The 19,706-nt window shown below is 43.7% G+C and overlaps 2 protein-coding genes across 4 annotated transcripts; one reads left to right on the top strand and one right to left on the bottom strand.

The window, feature by feature from the left end:
• Positions 1 to 371: 371 nt before the first annotated feature.
• On the top strand, positions 372 to 5,938 carry gpr84 (G protein-coupled receptor 84). 2 transcript variants are annotated; one of them, XM_086116986.1, is made up of 3 exons: positions 2,172 to 2,237; positions 2,448 to 2,506; positions 3,322 to 5,938. In XM_086116986.1, the coding sequence occupies exon 3, from the start codon at positions 3,323 to 3,325 to the stop codon at positions 4,538 to 4,540; it is 1,218 nt and encodes a 405-aa protein (XP_085973112.1). In that variant the 5' UTR covers positions 2,172 to 2,237; positions 2,448 to 2,506; position 3,322; the 3' UTR covers positions 4,541 to 5,938. The 2 variants fall into 2 exon arrangements, with proteins under 2 accessions (XP_085973111.1, XP_085973112.1); XM_086116985.1 differs by lacking the exon at positions 2,448 to 2,506 and having other exon boundaries at positions 372 to 2,237.
• stat2 (signal transducer and activator of transcription 2) lies at positions 5,926 to 14,527 on the bottom strand. Of its 2 annotated transcripts, none has more exons than XM_086116983.1 (24): positions 14,316 to 14,527; positions 13,595 to 13,725; positions 13,062 to 13,160; positions 12,763 to 12,858; positions 12,391 to 12,483; positions 12,211 to 12,289; positions 12,014 to 12,081; positions 11,779 to 11,930; positions 11,274 to 11,432; positions 11,081 to 11,170; positions 10,122 to 10,181; positions 10,019 to 10,039; positions 9,831 to 9,918; positions 9,360 to 9,407; positions 9,178 to 9,261; positions 8,965 to 9,063; positions 8,728 to 8,863; positions 8,329 to 8,381; positions 8,053 to 8,138; positions 7,830 to 7,966; positions 7,564 to 7,746; positions 7,415 to 7,469; positions 7,095 to 7,186; positions 5,926 to 6,218 (listed from the first exon to the last, which is right to left on the bottom strand). In XM_086116983.1, exons 2-24 carry the CDS (start codon positions 13,613 to 13,615, stop codon positions 6,049 to 6,051), a joined length of 2,169 nt encoding a protein of 722 aa, XP_085973109.1. In that variant the 5' UTR covers positions 13,616 to 13,725; positions 14,316 to 14,527; the 3' UTR covers positions 5,926 to 6,048. The 2 variants fall into 2 exon arrangements, with proteins under 2 accessions (XP_085973109.1, XP_085973110.1); XM_086116984.1 differs by having other exon boundaries at positions 13,062 to 13,206; positions 14,316 to 14,523.
• Between the last annotated feature and the right edge of the window lie 5,179 nt (positions 14,528 to 19,706).

The raw sequence follows: 19,706 nt of genomic DNA on the forward strand, positions 1-19,706 counted from the left end.
GAAGTGATGTGTAGAAACATTGCTGTAAATGTTGACTATTTTAAAAAATGACAAATGGCAAATGTGGGGGGCTTCCAAATTGTTGAAATTAAATAGAATTGTAACCAAAATCATTAAACTCAGTTAATGATTTTACTGCAAGTGGACAGACTTTTTATTTCTATTTATTTGTCCACAGTTGAGATGTGTTTTAACGTTAGGAGATTGGACAACATCACTGAATAAAACTCCAAAACTTGGTTGGAAATTTAAAAATGTAATTCAGCAAGTCAAATCCAAAACGGCAAAACAGTTTTACAGTATTGGATTTGATCATCATTACATTGTGCAGGTGTACCTTATGTCGAAAGTCGGATATAGTGAATGGACCAAACTGAATCTCTCAACTTAACATTCATTTTTGCATGTTACCTTGTCACGGCACGTTTGCCTTGACTCCTACGAGACACAAATGTGCGGTCACGGGTGGCAGAGCTTCACCTGCAAGTGAAGAGTAAAACAGGAAATAAATAAATAACAATTTCGTAAACACCCCCCCCCCCCTTTTTAAGTACAGTATGTGTTTTAAATTGAAATACATTGGTGAGGCGAAAGTAGTAATGTAAACAGAAAAGGCAAATAGTAACCATGTCTAAGTGACACACTTGAGTCGATGGGAGAATCTCCGCAACCAAAAAACTACAGAGCACCGTGCGTTTTCTGATTTAAGCACATGGTAGAATATGCCCCTGTGTGCGTACACCCACTTCATCATTAATTAGTGGTCATTAACTTTCTGATTGAATTTTGCACGGTGGGTTTGTCAAATGTGGTGGATTATCACTTCCCTGGTTTGTGGCTCAATTTGCCAACTTGTGGCAGTTGTGTGAAAGAAGCAAATTCAGTGAACGCTTTTGTCCATCAGATCAAGTTGCCTCTGTCATTCTCATTACAAACCGTTGCAGTCAATCCGCCAGAAGATATGTAAATATTCGCCTAACAGAGGACAAGTAATGACAGGTCTAGGAGAGAATTGGCACGATAAAAACGTTTTTTCTGGCCTCCGTGATAGAAATCGTCATATCGTCGTCAGGCTCAAGTGCAGACTAGTTCACGTGTGGCATCAAGCAGACAGCCTCACCTCAGATTGCACAGTCACTCACTAAAAAAAATAAATTGGAGAGAGCAACGGCACTATCAATTGGTAAAACGATTGTACTAAAACAAAGGAGCGCCGCCAAACCCACAATCAGAATAAATGGTGGTTCGCGCATGCTGCCGAGAAGGCAGGTTATCAACCACATATTTTCTCTTTTGACAAATGTCACGGCCAAAACTCTGAGAATAGTCTACAACGGGTCCACCCGAAGGACAACAAACGCCACCTACGGCGCCATTTTGGGAGAAAAAAAACCAGCAGTCAAATGTAATGTAAATGGAAAGTTTAAGCATAAACATAAATACAACAAAATATGTAGAAACTCTAGACTTTGAGGAATACCGCTTTCTGTTAAACGTTTTACCTTTTCAATTATCACTACGGATACCAGTGAAACTCTGACTTTTGAATCACCATTTCCTTGATTTTTGTCCGCAAACTGACATTTTCGACTCACCATTCATTCAATTACTGTTGAAGTCCAAGGACCGATTTGGCGCGCATAAAGTGCTCACGTCCACCAGGGGGCATTTTCCATGGTCACGTTGCTGCGATTGCTGTGATACGCCGTAATGTTAACAATTAACCATTATCGTCAGTTTACGTGCTTGTCTTCTTAAGCAGTGTGATCACTTAATTTCACATTGAATTTATGAGCCAACGACCATTTCGTGCTTTGGAAAGCAGCTCTAAAATGAGATTGGATCTTGTGTTTGAGACATTACCTGAATGTAGTGTGCAAAGAGCCCTTTCCTCTGGTCACTGATGTAAAACACGTGTGGGTCTGAAAGAGACCTAATTAGGGCATATAGTCACCATTTGCTTCCGGCGCACAAGAACAAAAAGAAAACTTCATCTGTTACTTACTTTTGAAACTAAAAGGGCTAAGAGAGTATATGCAACATCGTTCTCTTCCTGAATTTCTCATGACAGAAGGCGGAAAAAACCCTACCTCCAACAATTACATCATACCAAGGGTACTTCAGCAACACGCATAAATTAAAATGCCGACAGGAAGCCAAACAGTGGAGCGGGCCAGTGCACAGAAAGAGCTTTGTGTTGACTTTTCTGACAAGCGGCAGAAATATTTGGCTTTGAGGTAAGAAAATGTTTGAAAATTGCCTTCAACTTTCATGTTGTTTCAGCTCCAATTGGAGTGGAAATGTAATACACCCTGTGTTAAATAATCTATACTCATCTGTCGTATTAAAATACATCAAATTCAAGGAGGCTTTTTGTATCTGTGTATCTTAACTCATATCCATCAGTTTTCCGAAATGCTTATGAGTAGCTTTCTGTATATTTTCAGATTCAGATTCAGAAAACTTTATTTATCCCCATGGAGTAATTAAGACTAAGCAGCCCAAGGTTGGTATGACACAAGATATTTTTCTACTTTGCACACACATAAGTATTTAAGTAGAATAAATAAGATTGTGTATCAGCGCTTCAGAAAAGGTCAAGATTGTTTTTTCACCCTATTTTACAGATGACTGCATGTCTCCCGGGCCTCAACGTTTGCATCATTAAAATGAAAAGCAAACGCATATCTTGAGCCAATGCTTATGTTTAATGAATAATTCCCAACACGCAAAACAATTACATCGAAAAATTAAAAAAAAATTCGAAAGTATATAAAAATATATATATTTTTTGCTTTTTGGGGGGGGGGGGGGGTGACCGAGCTGAAATCCAACATAAGTGAGTAATTTGTCATCTTTAACTGCTATTTTTGGGTCATGCTGTCCTACAAACGTGTTCCTCTTTCGGTAGAGGAAGAACATATTAGCTAAGTAAATGGGGGGAAAAAAACTGAAAGGGAACACATTAACATCTCAAATTTGAGAATCTCACCAAAGAACGAAGATTAAATTAACCATTGACATTGACAATAATCGACAACAAATTGCTTGACATTGCTATACTATGACTTAATTTGTCCCCAAATCTTTTTTTTACAACAATATAGTGTACAGTGACATACAGAAGAATTAAATGTTCTTCCGCTAAATCACAGAAGATATGGATACACACTTTTTACACTCATTGTGACATTTCCGTGAAGTTGTGTTCCAGGACATGATGATTATGAAACACTGTTTTAGACTGCACATTTCTTGACGATAGGAATTTGTGAGAATTGCACTTTCTAGGGACATAACAAAAGCCCAATCATTTGACAGGATGTTGCTGAACGTCACCGACCAAACGGAGGACGATTTCTCCTGCTACAGCGCTTCAGTCGAAGGGTACCGCTACTTTGCCGTGCTTTGGGGATGCGTCGTTACCATCACTGGCACGGTTGGGAACCTGATGACCATTTTCGCTTTTGCTTTGGACTCACAACTGAGGACCCGCTTCAACGTGCTCATCGTCAACCTGGCTATCGCTGATCTTCTCTACTGCACCATACTGCAGCCCATCTCGGTCGATTCCTACCTGCATCTCAGATGGCGCAGCGGCGCGCTCTGGTGCAGGACCTTCGGCCTGCTTCTATTCCTGTCCAATTCGGTCTCTATTATCACCCTCTGCCTGGTGGCAATGAGTCGATACCTCCTGGTTGCAAGAAGGGCCTTGTTTGACCGTGTTTTTTCAAACTGGGGGCTGGTTTCCCTCCTGCTGTCGACATGGGCGCTGGGCATGGCCAGCTTCGGCCCACTTTGGTCTGTTTTTGTGTTTGTGCCTCAAGTGTGCACATGCAGCTTCCATCGAACCTGCGGCCGCCCCTACACCACCATCCTGCTCTTTTTCTACTTCTTCGTGGGACTGGCCTGCGTCGGCACGTTCTACCTCCTCATTTATCGTCGCGTCCGGGTTGCGTCAAAGGCCCTGGTTCGCTACAGGTTCAGCCGACGCTCTTCCAAGAGGAAGCCAGCCCTGACAGCGCCAGTCACTGATGACGTTAGTGTGGAGAGTGGGATGGCCACTGCGAGTAGTGAGCTGAGCTCCCAGTGCAAATCCGCACAGAGTAAGGAGGACATCAACAGTGACAGTGCCTCTCCAAAAACACATGCTGAGCCAACAAATCAATCGGGAGAAAGCAAAACAAAGCCTGACATTGTCAGTAAGCCACAGTCAAGCGCACCTGCGCCCGCTTCTGCGGCATCCCACACAACCACCTCAGGAGACGATACAGAATTTAAGCGTGTGACGCGCATGTGTTTTGCGGTTTTCCTGTGTTTTGTGTTTTGCTTTGTCCCCTTCCTGATACTCAACATTGTCGATAAGCAAGGTCGTGCCCCGCAGGTGTTGCACATGTTCTGTGCAAACCTCACCTGGCTCAACAGCTGCATCAACCCACTTCTCTACGCTGTCATGAACAGACAATTTCGAAAGGCCTACCAACTATTGCTCACCAGGGTGGTGAAACCCTTGACATGCCTCTGGATTAAGAGCGCCTAAATCCCCTCAACGTAAAACCTTACTAAATGCTGAAACAGATTCAATTAACAATTTTCTTTGCATACTGTAAAGCAGGGGTCACGAACATAGTGCCTGTGGGCATCAGGTAGCCCCCCCCCCCCCCCAAACACCACATGAGTAGACCACAGGCCAATTCTAAAGAAAAAGCTCACCAGTAATGGGATATAGTGATTTCCTTGGAATGCCGTGAAAGTGATGTATTGACACTTGCGGGGATTTAGCGACTGTGGCGTGCTGTTAAAGCTTGCTTTTAACGCTGGTCAATAGACAATTTGAATCAGAGATCACATAATTTATAGCTACGATGATTCCGAGACAGATCCCACCTGTAACGAAACCTAACCTTTAATTTAAGAACTATTACTAAATAAAGAATCTAAGTACTAAGTAAAGAATCTAACATAGAAATGTCACCGGCAAATGACGTGAAAGTGGCCATGAGAAAGAAACAAACAGGTTCAAGATACTCATGTCAACATTTGACATCTCAACTTCCTTTCAGATGCTCCATGTGCTTTTATTTATTGATCAGCCACATTTGAGATGTTCACTGTGAAGTGGTTGCTTTGAATGCATATTTAAGTTTGTTTACTAGAACCTTTAAGGATGCAACAAACTCTCTTGGTCATTATGTTCCATTGTTACATCATGTCACGAATGAAACCCCATCGTATTGCAGAATCAGCAGGGATTTCCCATTTGGTGCAATGCGATACATTTTCGACTCTCGATTGAGGAACTTGTGATTCATTAGGAAACTATCTAGGCAAGTTTAAAAAAGGTGAATATTATGTACCAGCGAAAACGCAAATGAATTTCGAGGTGAATATTTCACCCTACATAAGATTTAGAGTTCAAGCTCCTTTGTTACATCATGGAAAACCATCCCTACGATTTAAAAGTTGTTGCAATCACTTTGTAGTCCTACCGGTACATTGAGCTGAATTTTGTATTTACTGTCTATGCTTTTCACAACGCGTTTGGTCCCGATCGTATTTTCCACACAGTACGTACTTGCTATTTAGATGCATGGAATGATTTCAGCCGTGGACAAATCCAAATGACATGTAGCACAGTGATGAGTAGGTATATAATATACCGGTAGTATAGCCTATCGTGACTTAAAGAGGAGGTTGGTACTGAATTCCGAGTGTGTTACTACATACTATTGTGGTTCCACTACAATCCTTTTCGGTAAATCTGAGCACCTACAATGTGTCTTTTTCAACATTTGGCATTGACTCCACAATTAGTAGTGGGAGTCCACACAAAACAGTATACTGTATGTATACAGTGCATTACTCGACCACAAACACCATTTCCAAATGTGCCATTTCCCCAGTGTGGGACAAATAAAGGATATCTTATCTTATCTTATTTATTTCTTGGATGTCTGATATTTTTAAACCACGAGTCCCAAACAACAGTTGGAGAGGAACGAAAAACTGAAAGTGAAGTAAGCAATCTTGGCAGGATGAGGCAACATATTAGAGACTGGCAGGCAGCGAGGGTTCGTCGATAAAGATTTCAGGGTCGAAAAAGTGATTCGAGTTGCTGGGATACAGCAAGTCATCTGCTGAGATTCCAACAGAGTCACACAGCATGGGGTCAAGACGATAATTAACCAGATGAGGCTCCAGAGAATCCACGGATTGCCCTGAAAGCAAGAAATGAACGGAAAAAGGCAACGTTATACTAATGGTGACAGGATAAATATTTTATGTACTTCTTCTGTGACCAAAAGAAACAAAGATGCATGCATGTTTTTGGAATGTGGGAGGAAACCGGAGCACCCGGAGAAAACCCACGCAGGCCCGGGGAGAACATGCAAACTCCACACAGGGAGGCCGGAGCTGGAATCGAACTCGGTACCTCTGCACTGTGAAGCCGACGTGCTAACCACTGGACTACCGGGCCGTCTCTCTCTCTCTCTCTCTCTCTCTCTCTCTCTCTCTCTCTCTCGCTCTCTCTCTCTCTCTCTCGCTCTCTCTCGCTCTCTCTCGCTCTCTCTCGCTCTCGCTCTCGCTCTCTCTCATATGTTTATATATATATAGGTAATCTATATATATATATATATGAGAGAGAGAGAGATTTAAAAAGGACGGATTAAGCAAGGAGTGAAGTGGGTTTTCAACCCGGAGACAAAAGAACAAGGCTAGAGTGGAGCCACACACTGTATTTTCTTAACAGGCTATTTCATCTCAACAGTATTTCTATAGCAACACTGTCACCTAGTGGACAGTCAGAGAACATAAAGTGCAGACGGACACCCATTTCACAAACGTCAATCCAGCCGGTTAAGAAAGCTGGCTGTGTTGTCTGTCTCTCGGTACCCGCCCAGCATGCTGATGGCTAGGATTTCTAAAAGTTACGTTTTTATGATTATGATTTCATTTTATCAGAGTAACTATTTTTGTGTTGTGAAAGACTTAATGTTGAGTTGCTTCTCACTAAGACATTAAACATACTGTCTAAAGAAACAGTGATGTCAATTTGTTTGATTGATGGCCAGTCGAGATAGATAGATGCTCACCAGCAATCTCACCACATGGACCATTCATTGCCTGCAGGAGTTCACTCTCTGTCACGTCTGTGGTCAAGGGTGTAACAGCCTCCAGTGTGTCCCTACATGACCATTGACAAAGTATCACTGCATGATGATGACAGATTACTGTTCAATTATTATAATGAAGTGCTTCCACGAGTGAAAATGCTTTTATTCGTGTCAGTCACCATCGGAAGTAAGTGACTGCTATGTATGTGGTGCAACGCTGCCATTTGTTGGCTCAGATAAGTTGAATCACGTTAGGATATGAAAATTCAGCAAAAAGTAAATAAGTGAATTAAACTTACCCTTTTAAGACAAACACGAGCCTGGTTTTGATGTATTTAAGGTAAGGAGAGTCATCTAAAAAAAAGGTGAGAGATTATTTTAATGTAGTTGTACGAAAATGTTCTGTTAAAAACAAACAAAAACAACAAAAAAACATTGTTTTTCTTACTTCCACTCATGTCAGCATAGTACTTTCCAAAAGCCTCATCTTTGGGAGTGTTGGGATATAAATAAAGCAAAGGATTTTGTGGGACCTCTTTTAAGATAAGGAAATGCCTGATGATTTCATGGAAGGGAATCTGGGAGAGGTCAGTTTTGGTGAACGGCTGGATTGTCTTGACTTCCGGATCACCTATAGATATAAATGGCACATGGACAAAAGTTAGCATGCCATCGCTAGAGTATCAATCGCGGTTCCCAAATTATCATGCTCACCAGTTGCGCCTATTTCCACCCAGGAGAAAGTGATCCCTCCAATCACACTTTCACTAAAACGAATCAAGAAGGTGCCCTTCTGCTTTTTCTTCAGAAGGAGCTTCTCTTTGCATTTGGTCACAAAGCCCATGATGAGGCTACGATACAGATGAGGAGAAACTAATTGGAAAAAATAAAATAAAAGGCTCAGATTTGAATCAAGCATTTAGGGTCCTCCACATACCCATCCCTCCACAGGTTTTCAAGATACGTTTTCACCATCACCACGATGCTGTCAAACCACACCCAAAAGGTGTCAGGACTGTTTTCCTAGACCAGGGTCAGGACAAAGCGGGTGACAAAGTTACATGTTGGAACCCATGGGCAAGGATGTAACACACTGATTCAGGTGTAAAGACCGTCATTTAAGTGAGATATTGTCAATTAACTAAGCATGGTGTTGCTATTCTCTCCTTATCTATTTATAGTCTTATTTGTGTGAAACGTTGTAAATTCTTACCTTTGAAAATTTGGACCAAGTTACACTACAGATGTCGTAGCTCTGTTGCTTTCCTGGATGGACAAAAACATGTATTATAATAATAATAATCAAGTGCAAGAGATCTTTTTTATCTATAGCTACAGTATATATCCTATATTATATAGTATATCAATGTGTCTGTCAACAGAATTATAAATGAAAAATAGATGCGTCACAGAATGCTGTTTCTAATCTCGTTTGATTCTCACCTCTCACATCTATCCTTCCATGCATAATCAGAATTACTTAAACCTTGCGGTCGGAACACATTAAAGCTATGCAAAATCTTCTGCGGGAATCACATCATATGGCGAGAGGCAGCAAGCAATAGCCCGGTGTGAAATCGGTAACTCTTTTTGGCCGTCGACGTCAATTTACCAAAAAGTCTGTATGCGATCATTTCCAGCTGAGCGTCATTCAGACCAAGTTGAGTGGCAGACAGAAACTGCCAACTCAGCATCTCTCCAAACTGTGGCCAAGTGGCTGCCGGAGATTGGGCAAAGAACATCATATCCTGTGGGAAATGAAAAATAATAATAGTTTCGATCTTTTTTTTTTCTGGTGGCTTGTAGCAGCTTACAATCGGCTTGCTTGGCCGGTTTCGACGTTTCTCACTTTAGTATTTTTACTGAGCATGTTGAACCAGAGCACAGATGCCCAGGCACTCTGCTGTTGACTGGAATTGGAGATAATAACCACTGGTAGAGAGGTGGCCTAGGTAGAGTACAAAAAATTCACATTTTAGTTACAACTTCAAATTGTGAGACCCAACATTTGAAGTGACTGCTTGACTTTTATTTCACAGTATATGGAATAAATATACTTTACCTGCAATTCAACAGACATCCCTTTCAGCTCAAATAAAGTGTTGAAGTAGAGGATGTGCAGCTCCTCCGTCACGCTCAGAGAAATCTTTCACCAACGTACCACACACAACGATGGTTAGAAAGGCTTTTATTAAAATGATACTTACTGTCTGCGTGTTCCCCATGTTAAGCAGGCCTACTTACATCATTGGCACCTTTACCCCCACCTCCTGTCTTCTGCTCCTTCAAATTCTACCAGAGAAGAAAATATAACGTGTGGTGGTTGGACAATTGACAATAACTTAAAACACTTTGTATGCAATAGAAAATTACAATCAATCAAAAGGACCGGGAGATGTTAGTAGAGACCGTAGTGGAGCTCATTAAAAATGGTCTTTGCATGAAAATCAAAATGAAACCGAGGCATCATGTCGGGGACGACTTGACTGAAATCGGCAGAAGTTAATCTTTCGGCTTGCCAAAAACACAAGTCTACTAATGGCACAACTCCTCCACGTGGCATTGTTCACCAGTGGCAAGGAAACAGGAGTTAAGAACATTCGGAGAGAGATTCCTCCCCCCGAAATCTGATTATTTTCCCTGTAGGCAATCAGGAAAATCCCTAATTTGGATCACTGCCGCTTGAGGATTCCATGGAGAAGGAAGGTCACTCACGAGATGCCTGAAGTCTGCCACCATGCTTCTACTCTGACTCTCTGACAAGGCTTTGCTTGTGGTGCCAAGGACATTGAAATGACGATATCTACAAGCAGAACAGGCTTGATCAAAATAAACAAGCTCGAAACGATTCACAAAGTAATTACCACATCACTTGGAGGCGAAGAATGAAAGAAAATGTTTACCCTTTTATCTGAGGGGCCTCCCTAAGAGAAAAAAAAAGGATTAAACATAAAGGGTAACAAACCATCATGCACGTGTGCGCTGAGAAATGAGCAACGCTTTTACCGGTCCATTGAGATGTTGACTTTCATGGAATTATTCAGCTCAGAAAACTTGACGAGGAGTCTGCAAGATTTATAGAGTGTTCAAAAACGTGCAAGACAGCTCATGTTTTTTGTCTCTAGAAAATTCTCTATGACTATGTCAGTGCCGTAAATGTACTGCATAAGTTTATGTGGTTTAATAAACCTCTGAAGCTACTTGCTATGGAGATCCTGAAACATGCCTTCTAACGAATCAGTTAACTAAATTTGAAAGGGTTGGGCTGCACTTGCAAAAAAATGTCCATAAAGGCCCTTTTTTTCCCCCACTAGAGCCGATACCGATTATTAGTTGTCCAGGAGGTCGACGACCAATATTTGAAGCCGATATTTGTTTGTGGTATAAGTGAAAACAATTGACTTAATTTAAAAGCTCTTTAAGGACAAGTTTAATCACCATCTTTTTTGGATTTGAAGGTTTGTTTTTTTTTCCCCCCAGACATCTTTGCTGAAAAATTCTAACAAGGGTATGGAGCTTACAAGCTAAGCAATAACGTTCAATGAAAACATCAAATAAGTATTAGCTGCCTCAACTTTTCTAAAATAGTGGAGATTTACCAAATGTCAATGCAATTGAAATTTAACTTTTCACTTGTCACTCATTATTATCATTTTTTTCAGTGCAAAAACAAAAAAGCCCATGCTCAACGCATCTACTGGCCAGCAGGTTGTCCGTGTGAGGTGCTAGCAGAGACTTAACATCTCAAAAGAACCCAATTTTTAATTCATCACTTATCGGCTGTTAATTAAAAAAATGGTCGACGGTGATGCGCCAAAATGCCAAATATCGGCTCCAATTATCATCCCGACCGATAATCGGTCTGTCACTAATACAGTTGAATAACATAGCATTTGCCAGACATGGAAACTGACCTGGTCTTAACACAAAACTGTATACTTGTGTGGAAAACCAGAGACACTGACCTGGTTTTAACAGAGAACTGAACACCTGTGCGGAGAACCAAGGGGCCTTTCCCCTGAGGCATGGACGGCTGAGTCTCAACCACGAACGAACTTCGAGAAATGATGACAAAAACAATAATATGAGCATTTTTTTTAAAAAAAGGAAATGATCGGGGAGAAACGTAGCGCAGCAAACAGTGAGTAAAGCTGATACCTCTTGAGCAAATCTGTAAGTAATTTTCCGGTCCTCCTTTGCAGAAAAGGTTTCTGAGTCTTCACGGGGTCGTTGTCATAGCTTATCTTTCCAACCAGCTCCTCCAGCTTACTGAGGAACTCACGCACTTGGAAGAGACATTCTGCAACACAGGTAAACCTACAACGGGAGCGAATGTCCGCGCAAGTGTCAGACAGGAGAAAAAATAAATAAAATCACAAGTCGCAGCCAAATGGGCTCTGTGGGCTTCTGTCTAACAGGTTTATTTTTAGTGAGAGCAATTTCTCAAGTGAGATGACCATTAATATCTTGTGAGCACGTTACACTTTTCATATTTCACTTGCGTTAACTTACGTTTCTGTATGTATCAGATATAACCAACAAAAAGTGCCAGTGTAAAGCCTGGTCATAAAATAAAAATAATCTGGACTTTCCGATTTCAATCGACATTATTTTAAATAAATCTGAACCAAAATGCCGTGTTTATCCGCACATTGCAGCATACCATTTTTCAAGCTGATCGAGACAAACTCTGTCTGGAGCTCCAATGCAGGATTTTTGCTGTCTCCTCTGCCATTGCAACATCTCTTTGTTCACCAAGACATTTATAAGGTCCTCAGCTCTGTCCAGGAGCTTATTCAGGTCAAACAGCGCTCTCTGGATCCAAAAGACAAAATGAGAAAGGAGATAATACGACTAGGGACACATTGATTTCGTTTTGTGTATCCACTGTCTCTAACCTTCCTGCTATTGTTGAGTTTGTTGATAAGTAACTGAAATCTGTCTTGTTGTAGGTTTGCAGAGTTGTCTGTTGTGGTGGCGTTTCCACAGTGGGATCACACGGTTTCCACACAAGATCAACAAAACAGAAATAGCACAGAATGTCACTCATCCTCAAAGAACTTTCAAATTTAGTAGGACAATGCTCTTTGCTTACCTTCTAACAAGTACGTCTTGTATTTAAAATCAAACTCATCTTGCTGCTCCTCCAGACACATCATTGTATGTTCTATACACTGTCAGCCCCCAAACATTAAAAAAAATAAAAATAAAAACACTGAAAGACTTGTCACATATTTCATCCACATATTGAAAACTAAATCAACAAAATCAACACCTGCACTTCATTTTTAAGGCTGGCCATTCTCCGGTCAAGGTCACGCTGAGTGCCGGTCTCAAAGCCTCCTTGTTCTACTTGCAAAACCCGCACCTGATAAGAGACAGTAGAACAAAGTATTTAAACGTCGACTGTATTCCGGAACAGTGGAATCAAATGTAGCAAATGTAGCAAACAGTGGAATCAAATATGATTTGGCCCACTTGATTTCAAACAAAATGTTCAAGGAAAATAAATGTGTTCCCATGGAGAAACTATCTCAAAACTACCATACTTTGTGTATAAATATGTAATATTAGACATTAAATCATGTTAGAATGAAGGTACTTAGTATTTTTTTTTTGTCACAAAAAAAAAAACTAAATCATTTGCCTGCTCAGCCAGATCCGCAGTCTGCAAGATCTCTTTCTCTTTGTCCAGGAACCAATACACTGTGTTTGCCAAGGCACATGGGTACTCCTGGTACCTCTGTGAGAAGTTGCACAGATCAGAAACAATATAAACAAATGATCACTCTCAGACTGGACAAAAAACAAAAAAGCATAATATCATTAAGACATTAATTATACTTTTAAATCGTAGAAATGTGTACCTGAAAACTACCATTGTCAATTCTCTATTTCCATAAAATCATTAATTCTAGCTTCATATTCCAACCATCCAGTCCAGACCTGAAAATTCTGTTTATAGCGTCGAATGTTGTGTTGCATTAAGAAGGACTCCTCTTGTACAAAGCGGCTGTACTGGATGTCTAGATTCTCCAACAGGGCCTGGAACAATACCATCGCCAAATCATAGTCACTCGCTGCTCGTTGCCTAGACAGAAGCATACATGACAACAAATCAGTGTATAACAAACAGGGTGAATTCAATGTTCATTCCCGTCTAAAGACACCAAGTAAAAGTTTCATTTGTATTTTGAGTCATGGCTGTAGCTTTGGCACCAAGCTGGTAAATTGCCCTTGGCCATTTGTATGCAGATCTGTGCATGTGGTGCAGTAATAATTCTCATGTCAACAATTCTCACAGCCACAAAGGGGCTCACCATCCGGTATGTGGGAATTGTTGTGATGTTTTGATGTATGAACAACATGTGTTTCTTGAGGATGGCACAAACATTGTCTCAATGTGAGAAGCCTTTCCTCAATTTATCAAATATTAGTACAGTATATTCAAAGCGCTGTTTGAAGTCGCCCAAGCTTACCACTGCTGTGATTCTATCCATGCAGCCAAGTAATGGCGGACATCCATGGGAAGAGCCTCCCTGTCATACAGGTCGTGTAACTGTTGACTGAACGCAGCAGGCAGCTGCATCAGTCTCTCCCACTGCGACATCTTGGGGGCAAGGAAAAAGTTACAAGGAGTGATAAGGTGCCCTTCGAAAATAATATAGTATTTTCATTTTGTGGGACTTAAGTTGTCAGGTCCAAAATCCCACACATCGTTCAAAAAACACTTGATGTCACAGATGTAGAAAGACTCAATGCCACATAAAACTTAATAAAACAGCACCCAACTCAGGTGTGCCAAATCTGGATAAATCTGAAGATTTATCGAATAACATGGTATGGTCATGCAAACTTTAATCACAATACTGTCAATATAATTACGTGATGTTTATTACTAAAAGTGTGTAAATGTGTACAGATGACTCCAGGCTTGTTTTGTTCGTCGTTAACGCTCGAATCAACCAATAAGTGGACCAAAATATGCTGACGTTTTTGCTGATACAGCTGATAAAAGCTAGTGATGATATCCTGAAGCCTGCAAAAGTCAGACAACAGCTAAACGGTAAAACTGCAAATTTTGGAGGTTAAGTAAATACTACCGCTCTTCTCAAAGTGGAGGCAGCGTATATCTTTGAACAGAATACCTCTGCATCTGTAAAACATATATACAAGTTCGCCTGTACAACATGTCCATACCTTGCTATGGGCTGATGTCAACGTCAACTCGTTGTCCCGTAATAAGCCGTCTGAAAGTGACCGGTGGTTTCCATCAGACTGAGAATATAACGCAGGCGTGACAATGTTGTGGACCCTATTTCCTTTAGTCTCATTTTCGTCGAAAGGGTTCCTCCCACAGCTGTTAAATACGACGAAGCCATTTTGGTTCCAAAATATTAAACATAAGCGCCAGTCGGAGCCACAATGGACTTCGGCGAGTACGCAGTTACCGTCACCGATTCAAATCAAACCGATGATTGGTGGTTTCGCAGTCAGAGCAGCGCATGATGTGGTTGGTCGAGCAGCGCGTCAATCAACACAATCTCTTTCTAAAACGAAACTTAACTCGGGTAGATTTCCGACGAAATTGACAATGAAAGTGGAAAACATGACCTACAATCTCTATTGAAAAAAATTACCACTTCTCTGCATCCATGTATGTAACGCAATTTATTTTTTCCTTCACTTTCGTTTCTTTGTAAAACAATTTATTTGTTAATATTTGTACATTTGTCTTTTTTATACAGTTGAGTTTTGCTGCCCGATTTGACAATAAAGCTGACTTGACCCGAAAAGCGGAACTACTTAACAGATTCTATGATACATACCATACTCGTTCTGAGTAAAGGTAATTGGTTTCGTCGTTGCCAAAATGTCTCAGTTGGGGGTTCACCATTGGCAAATGTAACCATTGGATGGCATGTCTGAAAATGAATGAATGGATTACTGTAATTGAGAATATCATTCGTCGACATTCATAAGCACGTTTTATATATGTGTGTTTATTTATATATGATACACAAGAAGCAACATACTAAACTACGTTAATGTAAGTGTATTTGCACAGACTCGTACACTTTAGTCCAGGGTCACTGATAAAAAAGAAGTGTCACGTTACGCACGAAGCAGGAAAAGGGAACTGCTTCGTACGTAACAGAGAATAAGTGGATCCCCGAAGGAGCAGATACCGACAAGGACTTCGTCAAAACAAAAATATTTATTACAAACAAAACCCCGTCAAATAAACAACAGAAAGCGCTGGTGAAAACGAGAACCAGGAAATAAGGAAACGCGACAACAGAAAACGCTTGCAAAAAATGGCAAGGGAAATATGTTTAAGACAAGTACTAGTTCACGTACGCTAATATAATGAGTCCTTTGGGACGACGAAGATTTAACCAACAGCGAATGGTATCGAATAAGAATGGCAATCATAGGCAACAACAGTGGCACGGCATGCAATACTCCGGCAGTGATTTGACTGTCGGAGCGCCTAGATATAGCAGGTGCAATCTCTGGCAAATAGGCAGCAGGTGTGCAGGCGACAGAAGTGAACGCGTGCCACCTGCTGCCGAATACGGATCATGACAGTACCCCCCCCTCAACGGACGCCTCCCGGCGGCCCACCCGGTTTGGACGGGTGAGAAGCGTGGAAGTCACGAATCAGGGACGGATCTAAGATCCAGGAGCGGGGGACCCATTGCCGATCCTCTGGCCCATAGCCCTCCCAGTCGACCAGATACTGGAACCCCTTACCCCTGCGCTGAGAGTCCAGGATGGCCCGCACAGTGTACACGGGGTCACCGTCGACAACCCGCGGAGGAGGAGGCGGGGTGGGAGACGGAGCCAAGGGACTGGTCGCTACCGGCTTGATCAGCGAGACGTGGAACACGGGGTGAACCTTCATTGAGGCCGGCAACCGGAGCTTGACTGTGACGGGGCCGACGACGGAGTCCACCACAAACGGTCCGGTGAACCGTGGCCCCAACTTGGCAGACGTGCCGGCCAGGCGCAGGTCCCTCGTAGCCAGCCACACTTTCTGCCCCACCACATAGGTCGGCGCCGGGCGTCAGGCTTGGTGTTCTTGGATCCGGGACAATATGTGAGGGTGAAATTAAATCGCGTTAACAGAAGCGCCCACCGGGCCTGTCGCGAATTTAGTCTTTTAGCGGACCGAATGTACTCCAGGTTTTTATGGTCCGTAAAAACAGTGAAGGGTTCTTTGGTCCCCTCGAGCCAGTGTCTCCATTCCTGTAGTGCTGCAACTACAGCTAAAAGTTCACGGTTTCCCACGTCGTAATTCGCCTCGGCGGCGCTGAGACGACGAGAGAAAAAGGCGCAGGGGTGCAGCTTCTGGTCAACCGGAGAACGTTGAGACAAAACTGCCCCCACTCCTGAATCCGAGGCGTCCACCTCTACGACAAACGGGTGGTCAGGATCAGGATGCTGCAGTACAGGTGGATTGGTGAAGGCTTTCTTTAGGTTCGCGAACGCTGTGTCTGCGTCCGGGTCCCATTTGAACGGGAGCTTAACAGAAGTCAACCTGGTTAACGGAAGAGCCTGTTGGCTATAGTTACGGATGAATCTTCTGTAAAAGTTGGCAAACCCCAAGAAGCGTTGTAGTTCCTTGCGGCTGGTGGGCGTAGGCCACTCCACCACCGCCCTGGTCTTTACGGGGTCGGCTCTCAGCTTACCCTGCTTAATGACAAATCCCAGGAACGAGATGGCTTGTACATGGAACTCACACTTCTCTGCCTTGACGAAGAGCCTGTTCTCTAATAACCGTTGTAAAACGAGCCTGACGTGCTGTTTGTGCTCCTGTACTGACCGGGAGAAAATCAAAATATCATCGAGGTAAACGAAACAAAATACATTCAGCATGTCCCTCAACACGTCGTTGACCAGACTCTGGAAGATAGCGGGAGCATTAGTCAAACCGAAAGGCATGACCAAATATTCAAAATGGCCTAATGGGGTCTTAAAAGCCGTCTTCCACTCATCCCCTTCTCGCACGCGAACCAGATGGTACGCACTACGCAAGTCTAATTTTGAGAAAATGGTGGCAGATTGTAAGGGAGCGAAGGCGGAATCTAACAACGGAAGTGGGTATTTATTCTTAATTGTAATGTCATTTAGCCCACGATAATCCACACACGGCCGTAACGACTTGTCCTTCTTCTCTACGAAGAAGAACCCGGCACCTAACGGTGATCGTGATGGTCTGATGAGACCTGCAGCGAGCGAGCTATTAATATAGTCCCTCAATGCCTCTTGTTCTGGACGAGACACCTGATATAATCGGGAGCTCGGCAGCGGGACGCCCACCTGCAGGTCTATGGCACAGTCGTACGGACGGTGCGGAGGCAAAGATCGGGCGCGATCCTTGCTAAAAACCTGTTTCAGATCGTGATAGTAACTAGGCACCCGGTCAAGGCAGATGACTTCAGGGGCATCGTTACAGACACGCGTATGCCCCCCTACGGCCGACCGCAAACAATGCTCGTGACAAAACGGACTCCATATTTCTATGGCCGGGCGGTTCCATGATATAATTGGGTCGTGTGTCTTGAGCCAGGGCAAGCCGAGAATAACCGGAACGGCTCGGGAATGCATTAAATAAAACCGTCTGTGCTCTACATGATTCCCTGACAACCTGAGCTTAAGCGGTTCTGTGATCCGGGTTACCACTGCCAGAAGGCGCCCATCGAGATCGTGAACCCGTTTCTTTTCGGCTAATTCCTCGGTCAAACAGCCTATCTCTGAGGCAATGTCGGTGTCCAGAAAGCAGTCGTCGGCACCCGAGTCTATCAGAGCCCTGATCTGTCGCGCCCGAGACGGCCCGTAGATCTCCCCCTCGAGTTCAAGTCTTCTGGGGTGTCCCGGCCGAGAGTCGACTCTCTGAGGCTCTCGAGATTCGGCGCGGGGTTGTGACTCACAGTACTCGACGGGCGTAGTCGGTTGGGGTTCCGATGGGCAGGATGCGGCTCGATGTCCTTGTAGACCACGGTTGGAACACGCCTGGTCCACGAACCGACGCCGTCTCTCCTCCGGACTGGAACTTCCGCCCCCCAGCTGCGTCGGCTCCTCCCTGGCGGCAGCCCTCCGGGCGCTGGGGTGGTCCCCGGACCCAGCTGTCCGAGTGATCTCGCTGGATGCACCTTGGTCCGCTGTATGCTGGAACGGGAACCAACTGCTTCCGTGCTCCCGGCTCCTCTCTCTCAGGCGGTTGTCCAGGAGCAGAGAGAGATCGATCAACTCCTCTAGGTTGGAACTGTTGTCGCGGGTGGCCAGTTCGTCTTTAAGTGTATTGTTAAGTCCGCGACGAAACAAGCCACACAGCGCCCGGTCGCCATAGCCACTTTGGGCGGCCAAAATGCGAAAGTCAATCGAGTAGTCCGCCACGGATTGTCTCCCTTGGCGGAGCTCTAATAGCCTGCCCTCAGCCTCTCTTCCCCGCACGGGATGATGGAACACACGGCGAAATGCCGCCACGAAGCCGGGGAAGGAAGACCGGAGGCTCGGTTGTGCTTCGCTCACTGCAATTGCCCATGACGCCGCCCGACCAGCCAATAGGCTCATGATATATGCGACCTTCGCGTCATCACTGACATAGACGGAAGGCTGCAGGTCAAAAACGAGCGAGCACTGGTGGAGGAAGTGCCCGCACTGACCATGTTCGCCTCCATAACGTGGAGGGTGGGGAAGCATTGGTTCCCTACTAAATGGAGGAGACTGGACGGGTACCTCCAGGGTAACATGTCGAAGCTCCGGGGTAGGTGCTCTCCGCCCTTCTAATTTGACTACGCGAGGTTCGTAATCATCGAACTTGTGAGCCAGCATGGAAACCGCGCCGCGGAGCTCTGAAATGGCTCGGTCCTGCTGACTCCTAAGCTGCTCTTGACGGGACAGAGCCGACAAAACCTTCCCAATGTCTGCGGGATCCATGGTGGCCGGAGTATTCTGTCACGTTACGCACGAAGCAGGAAAAGGGAACTGCTTCGTACGTAACAGAGAATAAGTGGATCCCCGAAGGAGCAGACACCGACAAGGACTTCGTCAAAACAAAAATATTTATTACAAACAAAACCCCGTCAAATAAACAACAGAAAGCGCTGGTGAAAACGAGAACCAGGAAATAAGGAAACGCGACAACAGAAAACGCTTGCAAAAAATGGCAAGGGAAATATGTTTAAGACAAGTACTAGTTCACGTACGCTAATATAATGAGTCCTTTGGGACGACGAAGATTTAACCAACAGCGAATGGTATCGAATAAGAATGGCAATCATAGGCAACAACAGTGGCACGGCATGCAATACTCCGGCAGTGATTTGACTGTCGGAGCGCCTAGATATAGCAGGTGCAATCTCTGGCAAATAGGCAGCAGGTGTGCAGGCGACAGAAGTGAACGCGTGCCACCTGCTGCCGAATACGGATCATGACAAGAAGGAACTCAATTACCGGTAGTTCTATTTGGCACTGAAAAACAGAAACACCGAGATCCATTGTATTCATTCAGTTCCTTTATTTAAGCAGCAGACGGACTGTGTAAGCCTTGTAGTTTAAAAATGAAGTCAACATGACTCAGAC

The sequence above is a fragment of the Hippocampus guttulatus genome, chromosome 8 (assembly GCF_054856545.1).
Source record: "Hippocampus guttulatus isolate MCC_2025c chromosome 8, RoL_Hgut_1.0, whole genome shotgun sequence".
Classification (NCBI taxonomy): domain Eukaryota; kingdom Metazoa; phylum Chordata; class Actinopteri; order Syngnathiformes; family Syngnathidae; genus Hippocampus; species Hippocampus guttulatus.

Coding starts and splice junctions, on each gene's coding strand:
- stat2 (XM_086116984.1), bottom strand. CDS start 13,725: ATGTCGCAGTGGGAGAGACTGATGCAGCTGCCTGCTGCGTTCAGTCAA. Junction 7,747..7,829: donor GGTGGAAATAGGCGCAACTG/GTGAGCATGATA, acceptor TTATATCTATAG/GTGATCCGGAAGTCAAGACA. Junction 6,219..7,094: donor TCCATGTGGTGAGATTGCTG/GTGAGCATCTAT, acceptor TCTTGCTTTCAG/GGCAATCCGTGGATTCTCTG.
- gpr84 (XM_086116985.1), top strand. CDS start 2,143: ATGCCGACAGGAAGCCAAACAGTGGAGCGGGCCAGTGCACAGAAAGAG. Junction 2,238..3,321: donor CAGAAATATTTGGCTTTGAG/GTAAGAAAATGT, acceptor ATCATTTGACAG/GATGTTGCTGAACGTCACCG.